This window comes from Pipra filicauda, unplaced genomic scaffold, assembly GCF_003945595.2.
Source record: "Pipra filicauda isolate LSUMZ 115617 unplaced genomic scaffold, ASM394559v2 scaffold167_size3244652_pilon, whole genome shotgun sequence".
Lineage (NCBI taxonomy): Eukaryota > Metazoa > Chordata > Aves > Passeriformes > Pipridae > Pipra > Pipra filicauda.
In genome coordinates, this window is record NW_024104184.1 from 628,907 (window position 1) to 647,519 (window position 18,613).

At 36.3% G+C, this 18,613-nt stretch overlaps 1 protein-coding gene across 2 annotated transcripts in view; it reads right to left on the bottom strand.

The window, feature by feature from the left end:
• CPNE8 (copine 8) overlaps nucleotides 1-18,613 on the bottom strand; it is an 83,154-nt gene that overhangs the window by 13,165 nt on the left and 51,376 nt on the right. Inside the window, exons 11-16 of one of the 2 annotated variants that reach the window (XM_027731995.2) lie at nucleotides 14,987-15,062; nucleotides 12,296-12,349; nucleotides 9,452-9,513; nucleotides 5,735-5,781; nucleotides 4,893-5,074; nucleotides 2,828-2,955 (exon numbers count right to left, since the gene is read on the bottom strand). In XM_027731995.2, coding sequence (XP_027587796.1) covers nucleotides 2,828-2,955; nucleotides 4,893-5,074; nucleotides 5,735-5,781; nucleotides 9,452-9,513; nucleotides 12,296-12,349; nucleotides 14,987-15,062 — 549 coding nt within the window. Of the gene's footprint in view, nucleotides 1-2,827; nucleotides 2,956-4,892; nucleotides 5,075-5,734; nucleotides 5,782-6,544; nucleotides 6,587-9,451; nucleotides 9,514-12,295; nucleotides 12,350-14,986; nucleotides 15,063-18,613 lie in introns of those variants that run through there. The other variant, XR_005562859.1, reaches the window with a different exon arrangement.

The window sequence follows — 18,613 nt, forward strand, 5'->3', positions numbered from 1 at the left end:
TTGACTGCCATTCCCACCTCAGCTAAGGGACCCAAGAAGTCCCTGCTCTATGAAAACGAGCAGCTCTTGAATATTTGGAAAGTCTCAAAAGAGAGCCCATAGCAGCCACACTGAGCTCTATGGCCTGCAGGTCAAAAACTAATACCTCAGTTCATTTATCTTTCAAATCCCAAGGGTCAAAGTGTCCTGTATAATTAGAAGCTTTTTTTTGTGTGAAGTTGGTTGCTCCACGTGACAATGGCCACTATAGTTCCTACTTTTATGAAGGTTCTTGGTACTGTGAAGAAGTCAAATAGCAGAAGTTTGTCATAAAAAAAGCAATGAGTAGTGTGGAGAGCAGTAAAAGAAAAAAAATTAATTGCCACTACTATTGAATACTATTGCATACATGGCCAAATACATAATATGACTCTCAAAGAACTCATAGTTTTTTTGGTCATTGAACATGAAAGGCGTGGGTCACTGAACAGGATACGTTCTAATGATGGTCATGATGACTGCATATGCCCAGAAAATGCAGCAAGTAGTGCTGATAAATATGATGCTGTAACCACAACATTTATAGAGTTTGGAGGAAGTTACAACTCAGAGAAAGCCATCACCTTCCTCACTTGTCCTCCCCAAGATACAGATGGGTAGAGAAGCCATAGAGACAGTGAACCTGCTGAATATCATCTGTTTGCAGGTTGGCTGTAGTTAAATATCAAGATTAGCAAGACCTAGTGTGGAATACATTTTCACCACAATGCACAGACTTCTTTTATCTCATTTTTCCACAATGCTTATAATCTTTTCAATCATGATTGCAATGACAAGGGATGATGGGAGAGTAAAATAAAAATTTATTATCCTTTCTGAGCACTTAATACTGTCTACATATCTACACTGAAGAAATGGAACAGAAATTTGGTTATTTTAAATTTTCCACAGACTAAAATGTTCAGAAGTCTTTTACAAGAAAGATTTTGTATGTGGAAGGGAGATGAGAGAAGAAACTAAGTTGCATCTAATGCAGTTTAGATAATTCTGTAACTGGGGGAATGATAATAAACTCATTATCCGTTTAATGAGCTTCTCATTAAACTCTCTGAAGAGTTCTGAGATCACAACAGGACAGTAATATCTGACTTTGTTTCCAGAGATTTCATCAGAGTCAGAGGCATATTTTTAAGTGGGAGGGATGCACAAAGAATAAATTTCTTTGAGACTGAAGGTAGGTTCAAAGAGTAACTGCAGGCCAGTACCATATCTATGGGAGTCAACAGAATTGAACCTTAAAGGAAAATGATGTTACTGAAAACTGGACTGATATATAGATTGTATTAAGGATGATCATGCAGTAGAAGTCCTTGTGGAGACACTTAGCTTTCCCACTATGGTGTAGTGTGATTTGCTACCAGGAGTTCCCAAAGCTTGCAACAACTTGATATTTTAACAAAAGTTCAGTGGAAGGACTACAAATGCTGCTGGACAGGATCCTGTTACTCTGCAAAAGTTGACAAATATTCCTGAGAAACAACTGGGGAGAAAAGGAACTGAATTTATGCCAATGCTTTGGTAACACTAGATCAAAAATTTCAATTTTTGTAAGAAGCAGGAGGCTGGAGGTTAATTGCCAAGTTCTGAGCCAGGCACCTCAGCTGATACGACCAGCTCTGAAGAAGAAGAAAAAGCCAGAAAAGTTGATGGGTTAGATTTTCAGATAACATGGCTAATGCAGATGCCAAATGCCACATATATGGAAAACTGCTACTGGAGAGATCATGTCAAAGGTGATTAAAGGTGATAGCTACTTGCGAATGACAAGCAATTTAATATGCATGTACATAATTTTAATGGGATGATCTGAAGATGAAATAACTAATCCTAATGAAAAACAACTGAAATCAGCTATCTAACCATCCACAGAAAATTCTTTGCACCACAGAATTTACAAATTATTTTTTTACTAGTCTGTAGAATTAAAAACTGCAAAACCAGATAGTAAATAAATAGCTACAACAATTAGCTGTTTTGCAAGCTTATAAATAAAACATTAACAGTACAGTTATTTATGCAGCCCTACTGCCTTATTTTGTAAACATTAGTTCTTTCTCTGTGTCTATAAATAAAATCAAATCTGTTCAGGTAGTTACTCGGCTAAATCATCTAAGCCACATCACTTTTCTATATAAATTCATGGAGGTATTATACTGTCAAGATCTTGATCTCAAGATTCTAAGCCAAGATCTTATCTGCCAACATAAGGCAACATTATCCTTCTTAAGAAACTTCTATAACACAAGAAGGGTTTTACTTTCAGAAGTTAGATGAGGTGTTGCATAATACAGCACCACTGCTCCCCAATGGTGACTGCTGTACTATTGCCTTAAAAGTACTGCTACCAGCTGGGAATTGTTGGCACAGAGACCTTGAAGATTTTGTTGACGGTTTGGACATTTTGAGATTAGAGGAACTATGTATGCCTAAAAAAATTTAGATTTCGTAACTTTTTTGGATAGATTCTTGCATTTTCTGTGAGGTAATAACTCTGTGCTCTAAAGACAAAAAAGAAACATGACAGAATGATCTCAAAAATTTTCTTTCATTATGATTTCTGCTAAGATCAACTGGATCACTTCTATTTCTTTTTAAACAGCGACGGAATTCTGCATAATACTAGCATGTGGTCTTCAAACCTACTCAACAACACGAGTTAATCACGTTCGACTGAATAAACAACTGTAAATACCTTTTTTCAATGTTTTGCATCATGCAACTGTCAGGCTTTTATATGCTTTTATATGACAGTAAGAAGTTTCTGCAAATTACCTGTGGTGATGCTTACCTGGCTACATGATTAATTACAGGAGCAAAGTTTGTTGGTCCATAAAGCTGTACAGATTTTAGACTCCTGTAATATGCTTCCATTACACCATCAATTCCATGGCAGTATGGATTTTGAGGGTTTCCATTCTAATGAAAATAAGAGATTACTGAAAGTAATTATGAAGTAAAAATTATGTAGGCTAATGAATACTACCCAGTGTACATTCTTAAAAGGCAAAGATCTAAGCATTCTAGGATCTATTCAGAGAGTTCACTACAAATGCACAGTGAAGTGCCATGCCTGCTTGTGAGTGCTATCTAGGGAAGGTGGTTCTAGCAGCCTCATGTTACATGCAGTCTGAATCACTGGGACTGGTTCCTAGACGTAAATAGCATCTTAAGTGTAATGAAACACTCTTGCATACACACAACATTAACAGGCATTTTCCTGTGTGGATTTAAGGTATGAATTACAGGTCAGATGTAAAACTAGAATCATGTTTAGGAGCACAGTTCAGGCTCAATGATTTCTTATTTAAAAATATGAATAAGCAGAAATGGTAGCCAGACCCTAATGTTCATACACTATGAGAATATAAGGCAAACTATAAATTCCTCATTGTTTTGGTACAATATTTCTGCACTGGAAAAATTATTTTTGACCTAGTATAAGCAGAAGAAGAAAGGAATTTTCTCGTTAAGAGCCCACAAAATGGCTGTACTGTAAATTCTTAGGGTAGGCATTTTACTATCGATCTCCATAATGACTCTATAATGAGGATACCTATTTACAGGTGTCAATACAAACATGTAAGCTACATTCCAGATTTATGACCCATGCCAGACTAGACAAATGATCTATGTAAGGCTTCAAAATCTTTCAAATCACCTTACTCTCCTTCAAGTGCCAACATCTCACTGGTTTAGTGTGCCAGTATCTCACTCTGAGGCAGAGTGTACCTGCCTCAGAATCTAGAAAACCAAAGCAGATTTTTCATGGAATTGGTCTAGAACATTAAAAGAGAGAGCTGAAAACACTGCTTAGCATTACATTGGTGATACCTATATATGTTTACATATGGAGGAAGGAAATATATATATATTATATATATTGTGTATACATATATAATATGTATGTGGTGCTTTTTCCTCTGTAAAAGCACCACAACAGCACATAAATTGACTAAATCAATTTTAGAAACACTCTTGGAACTGAAATATGTATCAATATATTTGAACTTGCTACACAAAGTCCAAAAAAAGTCTGTGATTTAAATGAGTATCTGCAATTGCACCTGTTTTAAATTCCTATGTGGAAAACCTTTCCTTGAGGTAAGATATGGCATTGTTTTCTAGCACAGGCTGACAGAAGAAATATACACCTACAGTTACCAATCTTCTGCCATGTCTTTGCTGCTATCTTATGAAAACTCACCTGATACACCTACATTTGCTGTAATTCTGACAACTTTGTCCTACTCTGAGAAGAACAAAAACGTCCAAATAAGCAAGTAGATAAAATGTCCACACTAATCACAAGTATCAGTTATACCAGATCAATCTTTCTGGCAAATCCTGGTAGATTTTAGGTTTGCAATTTAACTGACACGTGGATCAATCTCAGATTTGTTCTTGTCACCTCAGCTAACAGTCCACTTAGCTATCCCTATGTCTCTAAACTAGCAGCCTATCAAAGATAAAGAGATGCCAGAAAATAAGGCAGAGCAATAACAACGATAACGAAATATTATCTTGGCTCATGATTTGTTCACTTCTTAAGATAGATTAGCTTCAATCTGAAGCCTTTTGAGTGTCTGCTTCTCATGCTGCTACAGCTGAGGTTAAAGATAATTACTTTTCTTTATTACCATTTTTGGCCTACAGGGAGTTCTTGACTCTGGATTTCTCTCAGTAACTTCACTATGATGAAAAATTCTGAAACAACTGCCTAGAGTTAGCACAGAATAATTATCACAATCTCTGTTCTTTACTTGTCCAGTGACTGCTCAAGAGTACAGTCCTAACTCCCAAAAATTTGTTGTAGTAAAGAAATTCTAACAATATATAAATATTTATTTACTTACCAGTGCAAATTCATGTGATACTCTTCCATCAGGAGGCAGCCTAGCTCCAAAACCTAGAGCTGGGAACATTTTATCACTATCATAGTCCTGAATTATTTCACCAACAGCTTTCAGTGCCATGCCATAAGCATTCAGCTGATAGGGATTCATGTAGTGCAGTGAAGTCGGCTGTGAAGGGTTACCTGTTGAAGCAAGGATCAGATTTACTTTTAAATTGAATCGCTTAAGAATTTTCTCTCTTAAAAAAGGTAAGTTGTATCAGGTAAAAATGCAGTTTTCTGAATACATTTTAATAGTAGTCATTTTTCAGTAGTTCTGAATACATTTTAACAGTAGTAGCTGTGTTTCAGCATTGAAAGGGCAGCAAGAAACTTGTAGATTTGTGTCATTTATAACATGATATACACTTTTAAGATGAAATTTACTAAAGTATTATGACTTTCTGAAAGCAGCTTTGGAAGAGGATCACAATTTATCTCTGCTTCACCCCACTTCAGCCTCACTCCACCTGAAACTCTTTTCTTTTGTCCATCTCAATGGCATCCTATAAGTTTTCTCTCAGTAGTTATAAAGAAACAAAAAAATAATAATCAGAAAGTACACAAATACTTGCAAACAGCTCCTACTTATTCAATTTTATATGTAGCTTTTCCAACTTCTATATATTTTGTTTGCCCCACTGTTCTAGATGGGAATTGGCCTCTAGTCTATTGCTCAGCAAAATGGAATCCTGAGTCCAGGTGGTGCCAGCTGAATACTGATACAGACACAAACACACACATAAGTACACTTAAAACTGATGACAGCACAAACATATACAAGACGTTTATTTTTATTCTTACCATTTGAGGCTGTGAAATCAATAGCGACTGTGAAATTGATTTGGGTTCTGTAGAAAAAGCAAACACAAGTCTTATTAATAGTTGTACTACTATGTAGGAAAATAAACAAGAGATGGTAACATCATTTGTGGACAAACTATAGGTCACTGACTTTCCAATACAGGAAATAAACACTGAAAATACTCTTATATAAGGTTCCAGCCAAGGGTTACCCAACACTATTTTATTAACACACTGAAAACAGTTACTTGACTCCATCCTTCCTTTTTTCATTTGTTATGAAAATTTCTAAATCACTAATAAGATAATTAACTTCCATACGATTTAACTCATGTGCATTCAGATTAAACATCAACAATCTGACACATGTCCTTGCAGTAGTGGTTTTACTGTTCAAATAACTTGATGTGCCCAGAAAAAATACTATTTATTTCACTGAAAGCTGTGTATGAAAAAAGATTCACACAGAATCACCTTATCATACTGATCAAGGCTAACACAAATTAAGTTGCATTATGGGTGGACTCTGTCTCCAAAATTAAGCAAAAGCCTACCAGTGCCCACAGTATCAAGAGTCCTCGGAACACTGGAATCCCGAAATACGTCTCAAAATGCTGTGACCTCAATACAGACTTCAACAACAACAAAAAATAAAGCCAGTGAAAACTGCTTCAGTCTCTGAAAAGTTCAGAGGCCTGAGCTTTATGAGAGAAGTTTTCTGCTGGTACTTCTGCATCCTACTTTATGCAGTTTCACAAAAAAAAAAATTTAATGGCATGACAAGTCAGATTTTGTTTTATATGTACTCACATGTCAGACCCCGTGGCTTCCTAATCACAATGTCCTTCTGCACTGTCAGTTAGACGTAAGGAGAAAGATTTAGGAAGCGCATGTCAACTAGTTTTCTACCACAATCAATATACTGTGCAGAAAAGTTGTCTTCCTCAGGTAAGAAAAATTTAGGAAAAACAACAAAAAAGTCTAGTATAACATAATAATAACTATAATAATTAAGAGCTATAGTTATTAATACAACTATTATTATCATAACACTAATAAAAACTATGCCTAAATTTATGCTTAGAGTCATGATTGGCATTGCCAAGAAAAACTGCTTTTGGGCTATAATCTCCCTGTACTTAAATTTTAAGAGCTTCAGTGTGGTGCAGTGTTTGAAGAGTAAAACAAGACTACTCCAAGCACTACATGTCAGGTACATCAAGTACAGAAATCCTTCAGCATGCTGAAGAATGTGTCACTGTGAATTTAGTTGGTATAGAAAGACATGATCTACTTCAGCAGTGGACAGGTCATTTTACCCTATATTCCACAAGAAATGAAGCAAGTATCTTAAAAGGAACAGTATTCCTCACCTCACAACCACAGAGCAACCATTTTGTTTGGTTTTTTTTGAGAGCAAAGTGAAACCTATCGTCTTTCAATAGCAGCTCCATCAGCTCTGATATGTATAAGGGAACAAATTAAGCTTGAATGTAGCTTTTGACCAGGCTTGATAGCATTTGTAATGATTACGGGTTTTTAAACAGTACATTGGAAAGAAACATAGATTTTCTCCCATGGCTTCAGAATGACAACCAGCTGGTCTGTAAGCAGGAGGGAGCAGTTGAAGGTTTGAGGATCACTTACTGTGCAGAACTCTGCAACAGGGCTAATGGAGTAACTCACACTACCAAGAGGCTCCATTCTCCCCATGGCATTTAAGTCCCTAGCAACAGTTACTTTACAATTTCCCCTTTGCAGATGCTTGTTTGGCCAAATGCCATATCAACATACAGAAGATTTTTAAGATAAAGTCTCCACAAGATCTTCCTCTTACATAGCCTTATTACTCCCTAATATTCTCCAAGAAATACATGGCAAAGCCTCCAAAATACAAAGCTATGGCATCCCTTGCTGTGTGACCATTTCTCATGTCAGGTCTCTTCTGAACATCAAATATGCATCCCATTATGTTATATGGTGTACTCTCTGGATTAAACAGCTGTCATGAAAGGAGTTCTGAGTTTCCATTTTGACCATCAATGATTCAAGACAGTTCAGGTAAAAATGCATGTCCAAAGCCTTTTGAATCCAAACAATGCATAGGTATTCATTTCCAAAAACGTGGATGAAGGTAAGGCTTTTAACACGATGGGAGGAAAATACTTTCTCTTATCTTCCACTATGCTGGGACAGAAGAAATGACAATATTTTTGAGCTGCAAAAAGATTCAGCCCCTGAATTTTATTGATTTACAAATGCCTAGCTCACTTCCTATTCTAGTAAGTCAAACAGGCCAGAAACTTCTGCACAGAAATATCGTTTCTGTCCACTAAATCTTGGAGCTTTGTGGCTCCTGGTGTCTCTTTCTCTTCCAGGCAAAAAAAAAAGAGCAGACTATAAATTAGGTTTGACAGTCATTCCTTAAATTCAATTGTATTTCTTTTCAAGGCTGTATCCCTTACATTCCTGAGCTTATTCATATATTTGGAGGTGTTTTGATAGGAATATGTTATCAACTGCTAAGTGGCAGGAGAAATATGATTTTGAAATATACATTAATTTTAGCACAATGTACCTATTTTAAATGTGGGAAGGTCACTGCAGCAAAATATGTGATTAAGTATCAAAATGTAAGGAAAGCCTGCTATTAAGATGGCACCACTTGATGTAATATTCAGATGCAAAAGAGACATTCACCTCTTTCCCACCATACTGCTATAAAATCCAGTCTTATGTAATAAAACAAAATAAGAATTTATGGACAAACCTCTATTTCATTCTCCAAAGTTCTTTAAGAAAACAACTGTCATATTGATGATACTGATAATGGAATACCCCAATTAAACAGATGTAGACTCGAAACATAAATGAAATCAATACTGTACTCCCAATTTGTTACAATTAAAGCTGTCAAGATTTCCACTAAATCAGTATTAATTCTAGACACCTCAAATCAATTACAATAAAAGTTCTGAACATGAAGTGTTTCATAAGCATCCATTTACATAAGAGCAAATATTGTGTCTATTGCAGAATCAGCATTTTCTAACTAAATGGAAGAAAACCAGGGAACTAAAAAAACAATTTTGGAGGATATACTTGATGGGAAAACAGACTGAATAATGACAAAATCTTCTCTTCCCTCTTCCTTCAAAATCTGTCAACTGGACTGCAACTGATACACAGTAATATTAAATCAGACAAACAAAAGAAGGGAGAAGCCAAGGAAATAACTCTGACTCTGAGTCTCCTTGTCATGTTTACATAACTGCATATATTGTAGAAAGAAAGGTAAGATTTTATACAAATATTTCTATAGTTTTCACTGAGATGTACATAGAAATAATAGTATGAATCACCAAAGAAGATTCTGTATAAGATAAATAAATGATAAGTATTACTGCTCATACTTTTAAACACAGAGCATTCTACTGAATTATATTCATTTTTTGTAAAAAGAGTGGAAAAAAGCTTAAGTGGAATTTCTCTGGCCAATCAGTCTTGATCAATACCAATTCCAACATTTTAAGTGAGGTTCCATAAAGTCAGTAGCTATCTACAGGCTCTATGTAGGAAAGTACAGCCTCTAAAATGAGGAAACAATACTCCTTACAGATACCACTTAGAGCGATCATACGTGAAGTACATAAAAAAATTATTAGTGAACTATAATGAGACTGTGAAAACAAGAAAGGTCTGATGCCAATCACATACCCGCCTTTAATATAGTCAAGGAATGAAACTTCTGTTTCAATTAGGAAGGAAAGCAATGTCACCTGAAAGCAAATAAAAGAGAGTCAGACATGAATTATTGTGTGTTTCCCAGTTGAACAAGTAGAGACATAAGCACAATGTTTTCGGAGTTCTGTCCTTAAGATGTAATTTCCTACAGTGTTAGGGGAAAAAAGAAGATTAAAAAAGATATTAAATAATTTCAATAGGTAGTTCCTGAAAGGGAAGAGACAAACTGGGAAGTCTACTACAGTTGCCTTTTTGGTTTTTTAATAAGGAAAGGTAAGCAATGGAAGATTGTATTCCAGAGCAGGCTACCACATACATATTTTCTGATCACTGTGTACTACATCTACAAATGAATATTAGAGGCTAAATGAAAATGCACCTATTTTATGAGCACTTCAACACTGTTTGAAGAACTCAATTACAATCATTTATGTAATTACTCATCTCGCATTAAAAGTGGCATTGAGTATTGATGCAAGCCCAGGATGCAAAAATCTAGTAAATTACACGCATATATGAAACATATATAAAAATTTAAGTTTATATATATATATATAAATACAAAGATAAGAAATTTCTTCAGTTACAGTGTTTATCGCTCAGAAATTATATAGATTCAAAACACAGAGATCCATCTAAAGGTGTTGTTGGCATTTTCAGCAATTGAGTCACAGAACTGTAAACTCTAGTGGAAAAGATCCATCATTTCAGATCTTCATATCCTGTGCAGTATTTATGAAACAAAAAATTCAAATTATTTAAATTTTATTTACAAAACTCTCTCACAGTGTAAGTCCAGCAGGCAGGCAATGAAAACTGTTTAAGTAACTACTCAAAGAAATCCACTGATAACAATACAAGGAATAGAAATGAGATGGAAGTTTGTCACCAAATTTGATTTACCTCCACATGCAGCAAAATATAAACATTTAAAATACTTCTATGCTGTAAACTTAGACTCAGAATGAGATTCTGTCTTCTATCCTACTTCCTTTGCCACGGGTCCTCTGATTTTTAGGGACTAGCAAAGTTTAAAATGATCTAGTTGAGAACAGAAGACCACGACAAAGTTCGACCAGGCTATCAGTAACACAGACTTGCATATAAGACTGAAATTTCTATGCATTTTCCCACTGGACACAGTAATATTAACAGTTCTTACAGCTGGTCATCTTGTTCCTAATTAATTTAAGCAAATGTTTTCAGTGTATCTGATGTTAAAAGGTAAAAAATGGAAAGAAAACAACTCCCAAAGTGGCCAAAGGGTTTACTACCAAATAGAAAATGACTACCAATGTGTCAAGTTTTATCCAGTGAATTTTTAAGTTTATTACTAGGCTTTATTTGAAACTAATCCTGCATTCTGAAACATTTCTCCTTAATATGCAATTTATCTGTCTCAATTTAAAATGACCCCATAAATAATAACAAATTGAGATGTGTACTGTATGTAAAGCAGCAGTAAGATAGCAGTCAGTGATCTATATCCACTTTAAGCTCTCCAGTAGTTCACTTCCTATTAGTGAGAATGATAGTCTTGGTGCCTGGCCTGAAAATTTAGAAATCTGTGGGATGAAGAATATCTTGGGTGAATAACGAGGAGAAGAAAAACAAAACTGCAGGCAAACACGAAAGGAAGTGACCATTTGGAGAAGCATAAGGGAAGCCTGAAGGACTAGTAGAAGTAAGGGCAAATGAGGACAAAAATCACTTGATAAAGAAAAAGACCAACAGAAGAGAACACTGGTAGAGAAGGACAAAGGAAAGAAAATTGCTAACGATTGTTTATTGGAAATTTTGATGTAATCAGAAGAAAAGAATAACAAGATTTTTTCTGTTCAAACATGGGTAAAATATGTTCTTTCAAACAGAGACAGATACATGTGAAGAAGTTAAAATATCTTAAATCAAAATTAACTGAAAAATTGAACATGAAATAGTATTTTTTTGCTCTTTTAAACCCTAAGCCAGATTTCATACCTACAATTTTAAGTACACTTTTAGCGTTGGTTGAAAATAATCACTGTACATAAGTTTTTAACTCACTAATTTAGCATAATAGAACTTTATTTTAACATGATAGGTTTTAGTAAAAGGAATATGCTAAAAAAACGAATTAGATACTGAATGGTAAATTTTAATGGGTAAGCTGTTTCTGCCTATTTTTTACGATTTAAAGCAGAGATGGAAAATCAAGTATTTATTTTCCTACTGATGAACAGACCTACACAAGAACATGAGAATGTCAAAACATTCCTTCAAGGCTATGGTTCTGTGCAGAAGTAGCCCTACTGACTTCAGTGGAGCTATTCAAGTGGAAGAAACCCACATGCTGGATGTGTTTTCAAAAAACATATATCTGATTAGGTTTTTCAATATACAAATCTTCAATTTTTATCTTCTTTTTTTTTTTTGTAAATTATGTTCTGAATATCACGGATACCAGGAAGTGGAAGATGAGAAAGTGCTGAAGGGAAATATTTGCTTTGCTAGCAAATGGTTCATAAACATGAGAACAGAACATGCAATACAAACAAAAGGACAATAAACTCTCATCCCAAACAATACTAACAGATCTTTCAACATATATTTAAAAAAAAAAACCTGTTGCCATTAGCAACTTAAGAGCACACTTGGACACGTTTTTTATCAGACTCTTCAAATTAAAAAAAAACCCTGAAAATAAATGCTGCATACCAGTAAATAGTTATTGTGGCCTTCACAAAAGGTTCTATTCTAATCCTGTTGAACTACAAGTCAGCTACACTGTTTCAAGCAAAAAGAAAGCATCCAGTAACATAAAATATATTTACTTACTGTTCCAGAATTAACGTACTTTTTCTTTTTTCCTTTTTTCTTTGGATTTATTACCTAGAAACACAGATACAAACATCAAAGCAGTGGGATCTAATATAAAGATAAGTGTTTACAATATTTTCAAAGTAGAACATAGTCTATATTCAGTGGATTCTCAGTGTATTTTTACATAAGATTGCATTACCTATGCATCTCGATGCTGGGATATATGCATGTTGAAAACCAGCAAATTTATTTTCACAGTACCTGTCAGGTAAGTCCTTGCTGGTGTTCACATTTGACAAATAAGGGACTGGGGCAACAGAGGTGAGCACGTTCATTATATCTGAGTGCTCAAACACTTTGAATTTTTACAAGATTCTGCATTTTTCTGCATTCTTCATTCCAGGATTTCAGTGTCCTGTGTCACTACTTTGTCATTTCACAATGCACCTCTTCACAATCCAGTTAATCTATTTCCATCTTCTCATCAGTATTATCTGAGAAACATGTGAGCTGTTCTAGTCCCAGTTTCTGCATCTGATGCAATTACAGATCTGTTGACAGGAAGAGCCACTGGGGGCACAGATCATACTGTGTCATAAGTCATTTCATGAAAATGGCAAAGACCACCACCTGACTGTGGAGTTGTGGGGGCTCAATGCACTCCCCATACACAAGAATCTTCATAGAACTGGACTACAGAGCATTAAACAGTTTTCTTGAATGTCTGGAACCTACACCTATAAACTTTCTCATTGTAGCCAACAATAAAAACTGTATTCCTTATGGGTACCTACCCATTCAAAGGCAAGTCTCAGACAATTTCATTACATACACATTAAAATGTACTCCTGCATTTTTTAGAAATGCACATAGAATTAGAAGTAAAACATTATTTTGGTAATTAGGTCGATCAACTGTATAACTAGGAAGCTTAAATCCTTGTGGCTTACTGCCAAGTTTTACTGTAAACTACTCGCAGATGTTCTGCAAATGATAAGGAATTAGAACATTCCCCATTGAAATGTTAGTCACTTATCTGCTGCAAAATACTTAAACTATTTTGCCTGAAAATGGAAAAAATAGAAATATAGGTCTTCCAAAAATTCTCACCTCTTAACCAAAATGAAATTACATTTAAAGATCCTACTCCTTGCACAACACAGAAAAGCCATGAAACATAAGGCAGGAACAGATAACTATCATTTGAGGTCTTCCCAAACAGGCTAAACAAGTGACTCTTTCTTTCCCTCCAGTATGGTACACTGTTATACAGTAAGTATTCTTCAAAGTTTTTACTCCCTTACACGCATATAAGCCCTTTAACACTTAAAAAATCCCAAGTAACTCCTCCCCTCAATTTAACAGTGCTTTGACTGGCAAGCAATGGATTATATCTGTGTTATTAAACAATGCAGTAACTCTTGTTGAACCAAAACCTTAGCCAGAAAGCGAGTCCTGCTGACAATTGGAAGAGGGAAATGAAGGTAACAGACTGTCTGTCTGCCCTATGGCAGTTCATTCACTGCTCTCCAGAATTCAATGGTCAGGCCTGAATTAGCAGCATATTGCTTGCCAGCAGTCATTAAATGCCACAAAGGAGATTCATCTGAACTTTCTGCTTCAGGTAACTTGACAACTGGCTTCTTAATAATTTCAAGGAACTACACCAGAACTTTGAGTGAAATATCATGGGAAAAAAGGCATCTACTTGGGAGCAAAGATGAATTAAACAACAGCTTGTTTCTCTCCTATAATTCTAGGTACTCTAATTGTTATAATATTGATGTATTTCTTCAAATTTCAAATAACTTTATAAATTAAACAACATTTTTTAGCCTCTGAAAGTCTTACACCCCTGCAGGAACCTAGGAAGCTACATGAAATCTTAGCTATTAAAAAAAGCTCAACTAAAAAGAGCTTGCTCTAGCAGATTCTTTCTAATCTGAAAATATGGGACACTCAAACACAAACTTCTCTACCTGCCTTGGGGCAGTTTGTAAATGCAAAACATTTTAAAAAGAATTTGTTCAGTCTCTTTTGTTCTGATACTTTATGGACTAATCAAGTAGAAGCAGTACATGGAGGACTGCAATGTAGGGAGGCAAACATAAGATGCTCAGGAAATGTATGCTGATGCTGGGAGTATGATATTGATACCATATTTAAGAAACTGAAAAATTACTTAAGATGTTATGACAGAATATTCATAGTAGGGTAGGAGTCACAACACAAGAGGACATTTCCACTGCATACAGTAATGTGTGTTGTGACACTATCCATAGGAAACTTCTGTAAATTACAGTAACTCTGGGGTTGATCTTGGATCTAAATAAGAAAAAAAACCCCATGTCTTTGTCCTGCTCTGCACAGCAGCAACTTTGCTCATCTTTAAAACAAAATTGCAGCACACAATTGGAGCACCCTCCTTCCCTTCCTTAACTAAACCATTTGTGCTTAACTAAACCATTTGTCAACCATTATGAAAGTTGACAAAACAACTAGGTTTAATGACAGTAATCTGAGACCAATTAAAGGATACCTTAAGGAATGACAAAGATCTGCACACTATACAGAAAAAAACATGCTACAGCCACATAGGCTTGTCTTCTCATTATTGGCAAGAATATCTTTCCATTGTTTTCAATATTTTCCACTGTTGTTTTCTCATTCATTTCCTGAAAGAGAGCAAATACTCACAGTACTTACCTCATACACATTGAACTGAGATTGCCCTCTGGACAGCTCTCTGTAACTTGTTGTGAATTCTCCAATGAAATCATGGCTGTATAAAAAAAAAGGGTTTCAAATACATAGCATTTAGTAATTTAAACATGTATTTTAACTATTTATGAAAAAGAGAAGCATGGCCAATATGAACTGACATCCAAGAAAGGAGCAATGGCAACAGATACAATTTGCTTAAAAATCTCTATTTCTCCCTCTGCTGTGTGTTCACTCTATCAGTAATACAAATGTAGAGGTGGAAAGTATTAGATTAAATCCTCTTGACAGCTTTTGCTCATTGCTGCACAATGAGGACTATGTTGTATATTCAGTGATTGACCCCAAAGTAAGCTTTCAGATTCTTACAGAATCTGAAAAAACAGAGTGGGCTGCCAAAGACTATCACCATTTCCTCACTGGACGACCACTGGCACTACAGACTCTGAACTATGTGTGAGACCACGTGAGAGAAGGGGATTACAAAAAAAAAGTAACTTAAACCAGAAAAGACCAGCCCTACCAATTTGTGTAACATGACATTTGAATGGTACCTAAATTTAAGGGAAAGACCCAAAACTTATTTCCCATCTGTGAGGAGAAAAGCAATCCACTGAGGCTACTCAGCTTATGGTATTAGACAACACTGGAAAGTGGATCTTAACCTAATAGTAAAGCAGTGGCTATCAAACTTCTTTCTAAATTCTACTCCTGCTCCAAGAATACATTTGGCACTCCTGTACTGTCATCCACATTTTGAAAACTGCTTTGTCAACTCTTAAACAGGGGCTGGCATGCTGCCAAGGACCCACTGTGAGCAGAGTGGCCAGAGGGAGTGTAGTGGATGAAGCATTGCTGAGAAAGGCCAGACTGGGGTCAGGGAACTGGGGCACAGAAATCGCAAGGTTTCTGTGCCAGAAGTGACTGATCTGCGAGTTCATATGTCTCGGGTACCTGGAGTGGAAGTGAATGCAGGGGTGAGTACCTAAAGTCAGCTACACACCTTCCAGCAGTCATAGAATCATACAATCAACTGGGTTGGAAAAGACCTCTGAGATCATCAAGTCCAACCCTTGATCCAACACTGCTGTGGTTACTAGACCATGGCACTAAGTGCCACATCCAGTCTCATCTTAAAAACCTCCAGGGATGGTTACTCCACCAACTCCCTGGGCAGCCCATTCCAATGTCTGATTACTCTCTCTGTAAAAAATTTCTTCCTAATATTCAACCTAAACCTCCTCTGACACAGTTTAAGACCATGCCCTCTTGTCCTACTGCTGATTGCCTGGGAGAAGAGACCAACCCCCACCTGGCTACAGCCTCCTTTCAGGGAGTTGTAGAGAGTGATGAGGTCTCCCCTGAGCCTCCTCTTCTGCAGGCTGAACAGCCCCAGCTCCCTCAGCCTCTCCTCATAGGACTTGTGCTTGAGTCCCTTCACCAGCCTTGTTGCTCTTCTCTGGACCTGCTCCAGCACCTCAATATCCTTCCTGAACTGAGGGGCCCAGAACTGGACACAGCACTCGAGATGTGGCCTCACCAGTGCTGAGTACAGGGGAAGAATCACTTCCCTGGTCCTGCTGGCCACGCTGTTTCTAATACAGGCCAGGATGCCATTGGCCTTCTTGGCCCCCTGGGCACACTGCTGGCTCATGTTCAGCTTCCTGTCAAAGTCACCAGACCTGTTCCCATTCTCCACTCTGCCCAGCTGAACTTTGCTCACTGCTGCTCCAAATTTTCCCAGCTGTACCCTAGCAAGGCATTGTATTTCCTCTACATGCTGCCTTCACATCTGGAGAGATATGAAACTAACTTTTTTACTTTCCCTCCAGTGGTAAACTAGAATAGGAAGTCAAAGTTTTATGACTTTGCGACTTGTAAAACTTGTTTTTTAAGAAATGCAGCGCACTTCTAATTAAGCTATAAATATTAACAGCAAATTTAAATAAATCTGAATGTTGCAAGAAGAGGAAAAATGGAAACAATCCACAACAACGTGAAATTTCTTTCACTTTGTTCATAAAGAAATGAAATTAAATGAACAAAATCACACCTCAAATATAAATCTCATTTTCTGAAATCAGCATGAATCACAAAATACGTAAATCAAACAACTGAAAGGTCCAGTCATCATGCTAATGCACACGAAATAAGCAAAGCATTCTGTAAGTAAGTTTGTGAAATACTATATGGTGAAGATATTCCTGATTAGTCACTTTCAGAATGGACCACCTGCCATGAAACACTCCCCTTTCAGTTTGGAGATAAGGACATTGCTTCCAAGACAGACAAAGACTTTTCTTAAGAAACATATTTTGATGAAATGCTCTCCAGACTGCAATGCTATCCAACCAGGGAACAGAGGAAGCCATCCATACATGCTATGGTACTTGAGTTTTATGTGGCCTGGAGCACATAAGGTGTATTTAACCTCGGGTAGCCATGGTACTGGACAAATATGCATATTGGTTAAACTGGAACCTTTCCCTTTCGTAACAGTTCTAACCTTATATTTTCAAGTGAGCTTGTATATTTCGAAGGCAGAAGTTCAAACAATAGCTTAATGACTACCAACAAACATGCTGTAGCAAACAGGAAACATAAGCAATTCTAGACAGGACTGTCTCTGGGGAGCCAAAAAAAAAATCGATACTGCTTAAAAGTAATTGCTTCTTTAATTCTAAGAGACACCGGAAAGTCTCCTTTCCTTGTTGCTATATGCAAACACTGACAAGACCTGAGCTAGAAAGACATAATTCCTCTGAAATAATCACATTAAAAAGGTATGAGCATATAAAAGCAGTATCAGAGTACTCTGCACTTAAAAGATCATCAACTTGGATCTTAACACTCGGTATTCAGATGGATGTGTGCCCCTTCCCTAGGCTGGCTCTGAAGGATGAGTGCCTGTTGGGCAAAATTTGCCTTTGCCAGATGTATAACTCAAAGAAAAACGAGGCACTGATGCCTCCCAATATCAATGATTACACTTCACCAAGTAGATCTCCTTATTAGTCTCTGGATTGAGAATCCAAAATAGTTATTCTCTTTGTCCTCCTAACACCAAATAATCCTAGATATACAGACTTTTGTCCATGAATGGTATATCAGAACACTGAACCAAAGACTCTCAGAACACAAAAGTATCGCTTGTAGCCCATCTCCCTAAATCTTCCACTTTTAGCCCTATGTTTTGAAGTGCTGAAAATCACTTTCAAACTTGTATTAATTTGAATTTTTTAATTATCTAAAGGGAAAAAAAATAGAGGAAAGGACAATCATAATCAGAAATATGTCAATGAGTAAGGGAAAAATGCAACAATTTAAAAATCAACTATCTAGTTGGAGAAGGAGAATGAAAAGGGAGGACAAAAAATAAGGTGAAAGAGCCTAGAATCTGAGATTTAAAATCTCTCCTGCAGTGTTGAGATTCTCAGATGAATGGTTCAGTGGCCTCAGGTTAGCACAGCAATATTTACAGCTTTAAAACTCGAGAAAAAACACTTCTTGTACGTAACAACCATATCAAGACTATGAAATGGCTTTTGCACCATGTATGCTAAGGAATATTTTTTTCTGAAATTAAGTGAAAAGGCCTTCAGAGAGAAATAA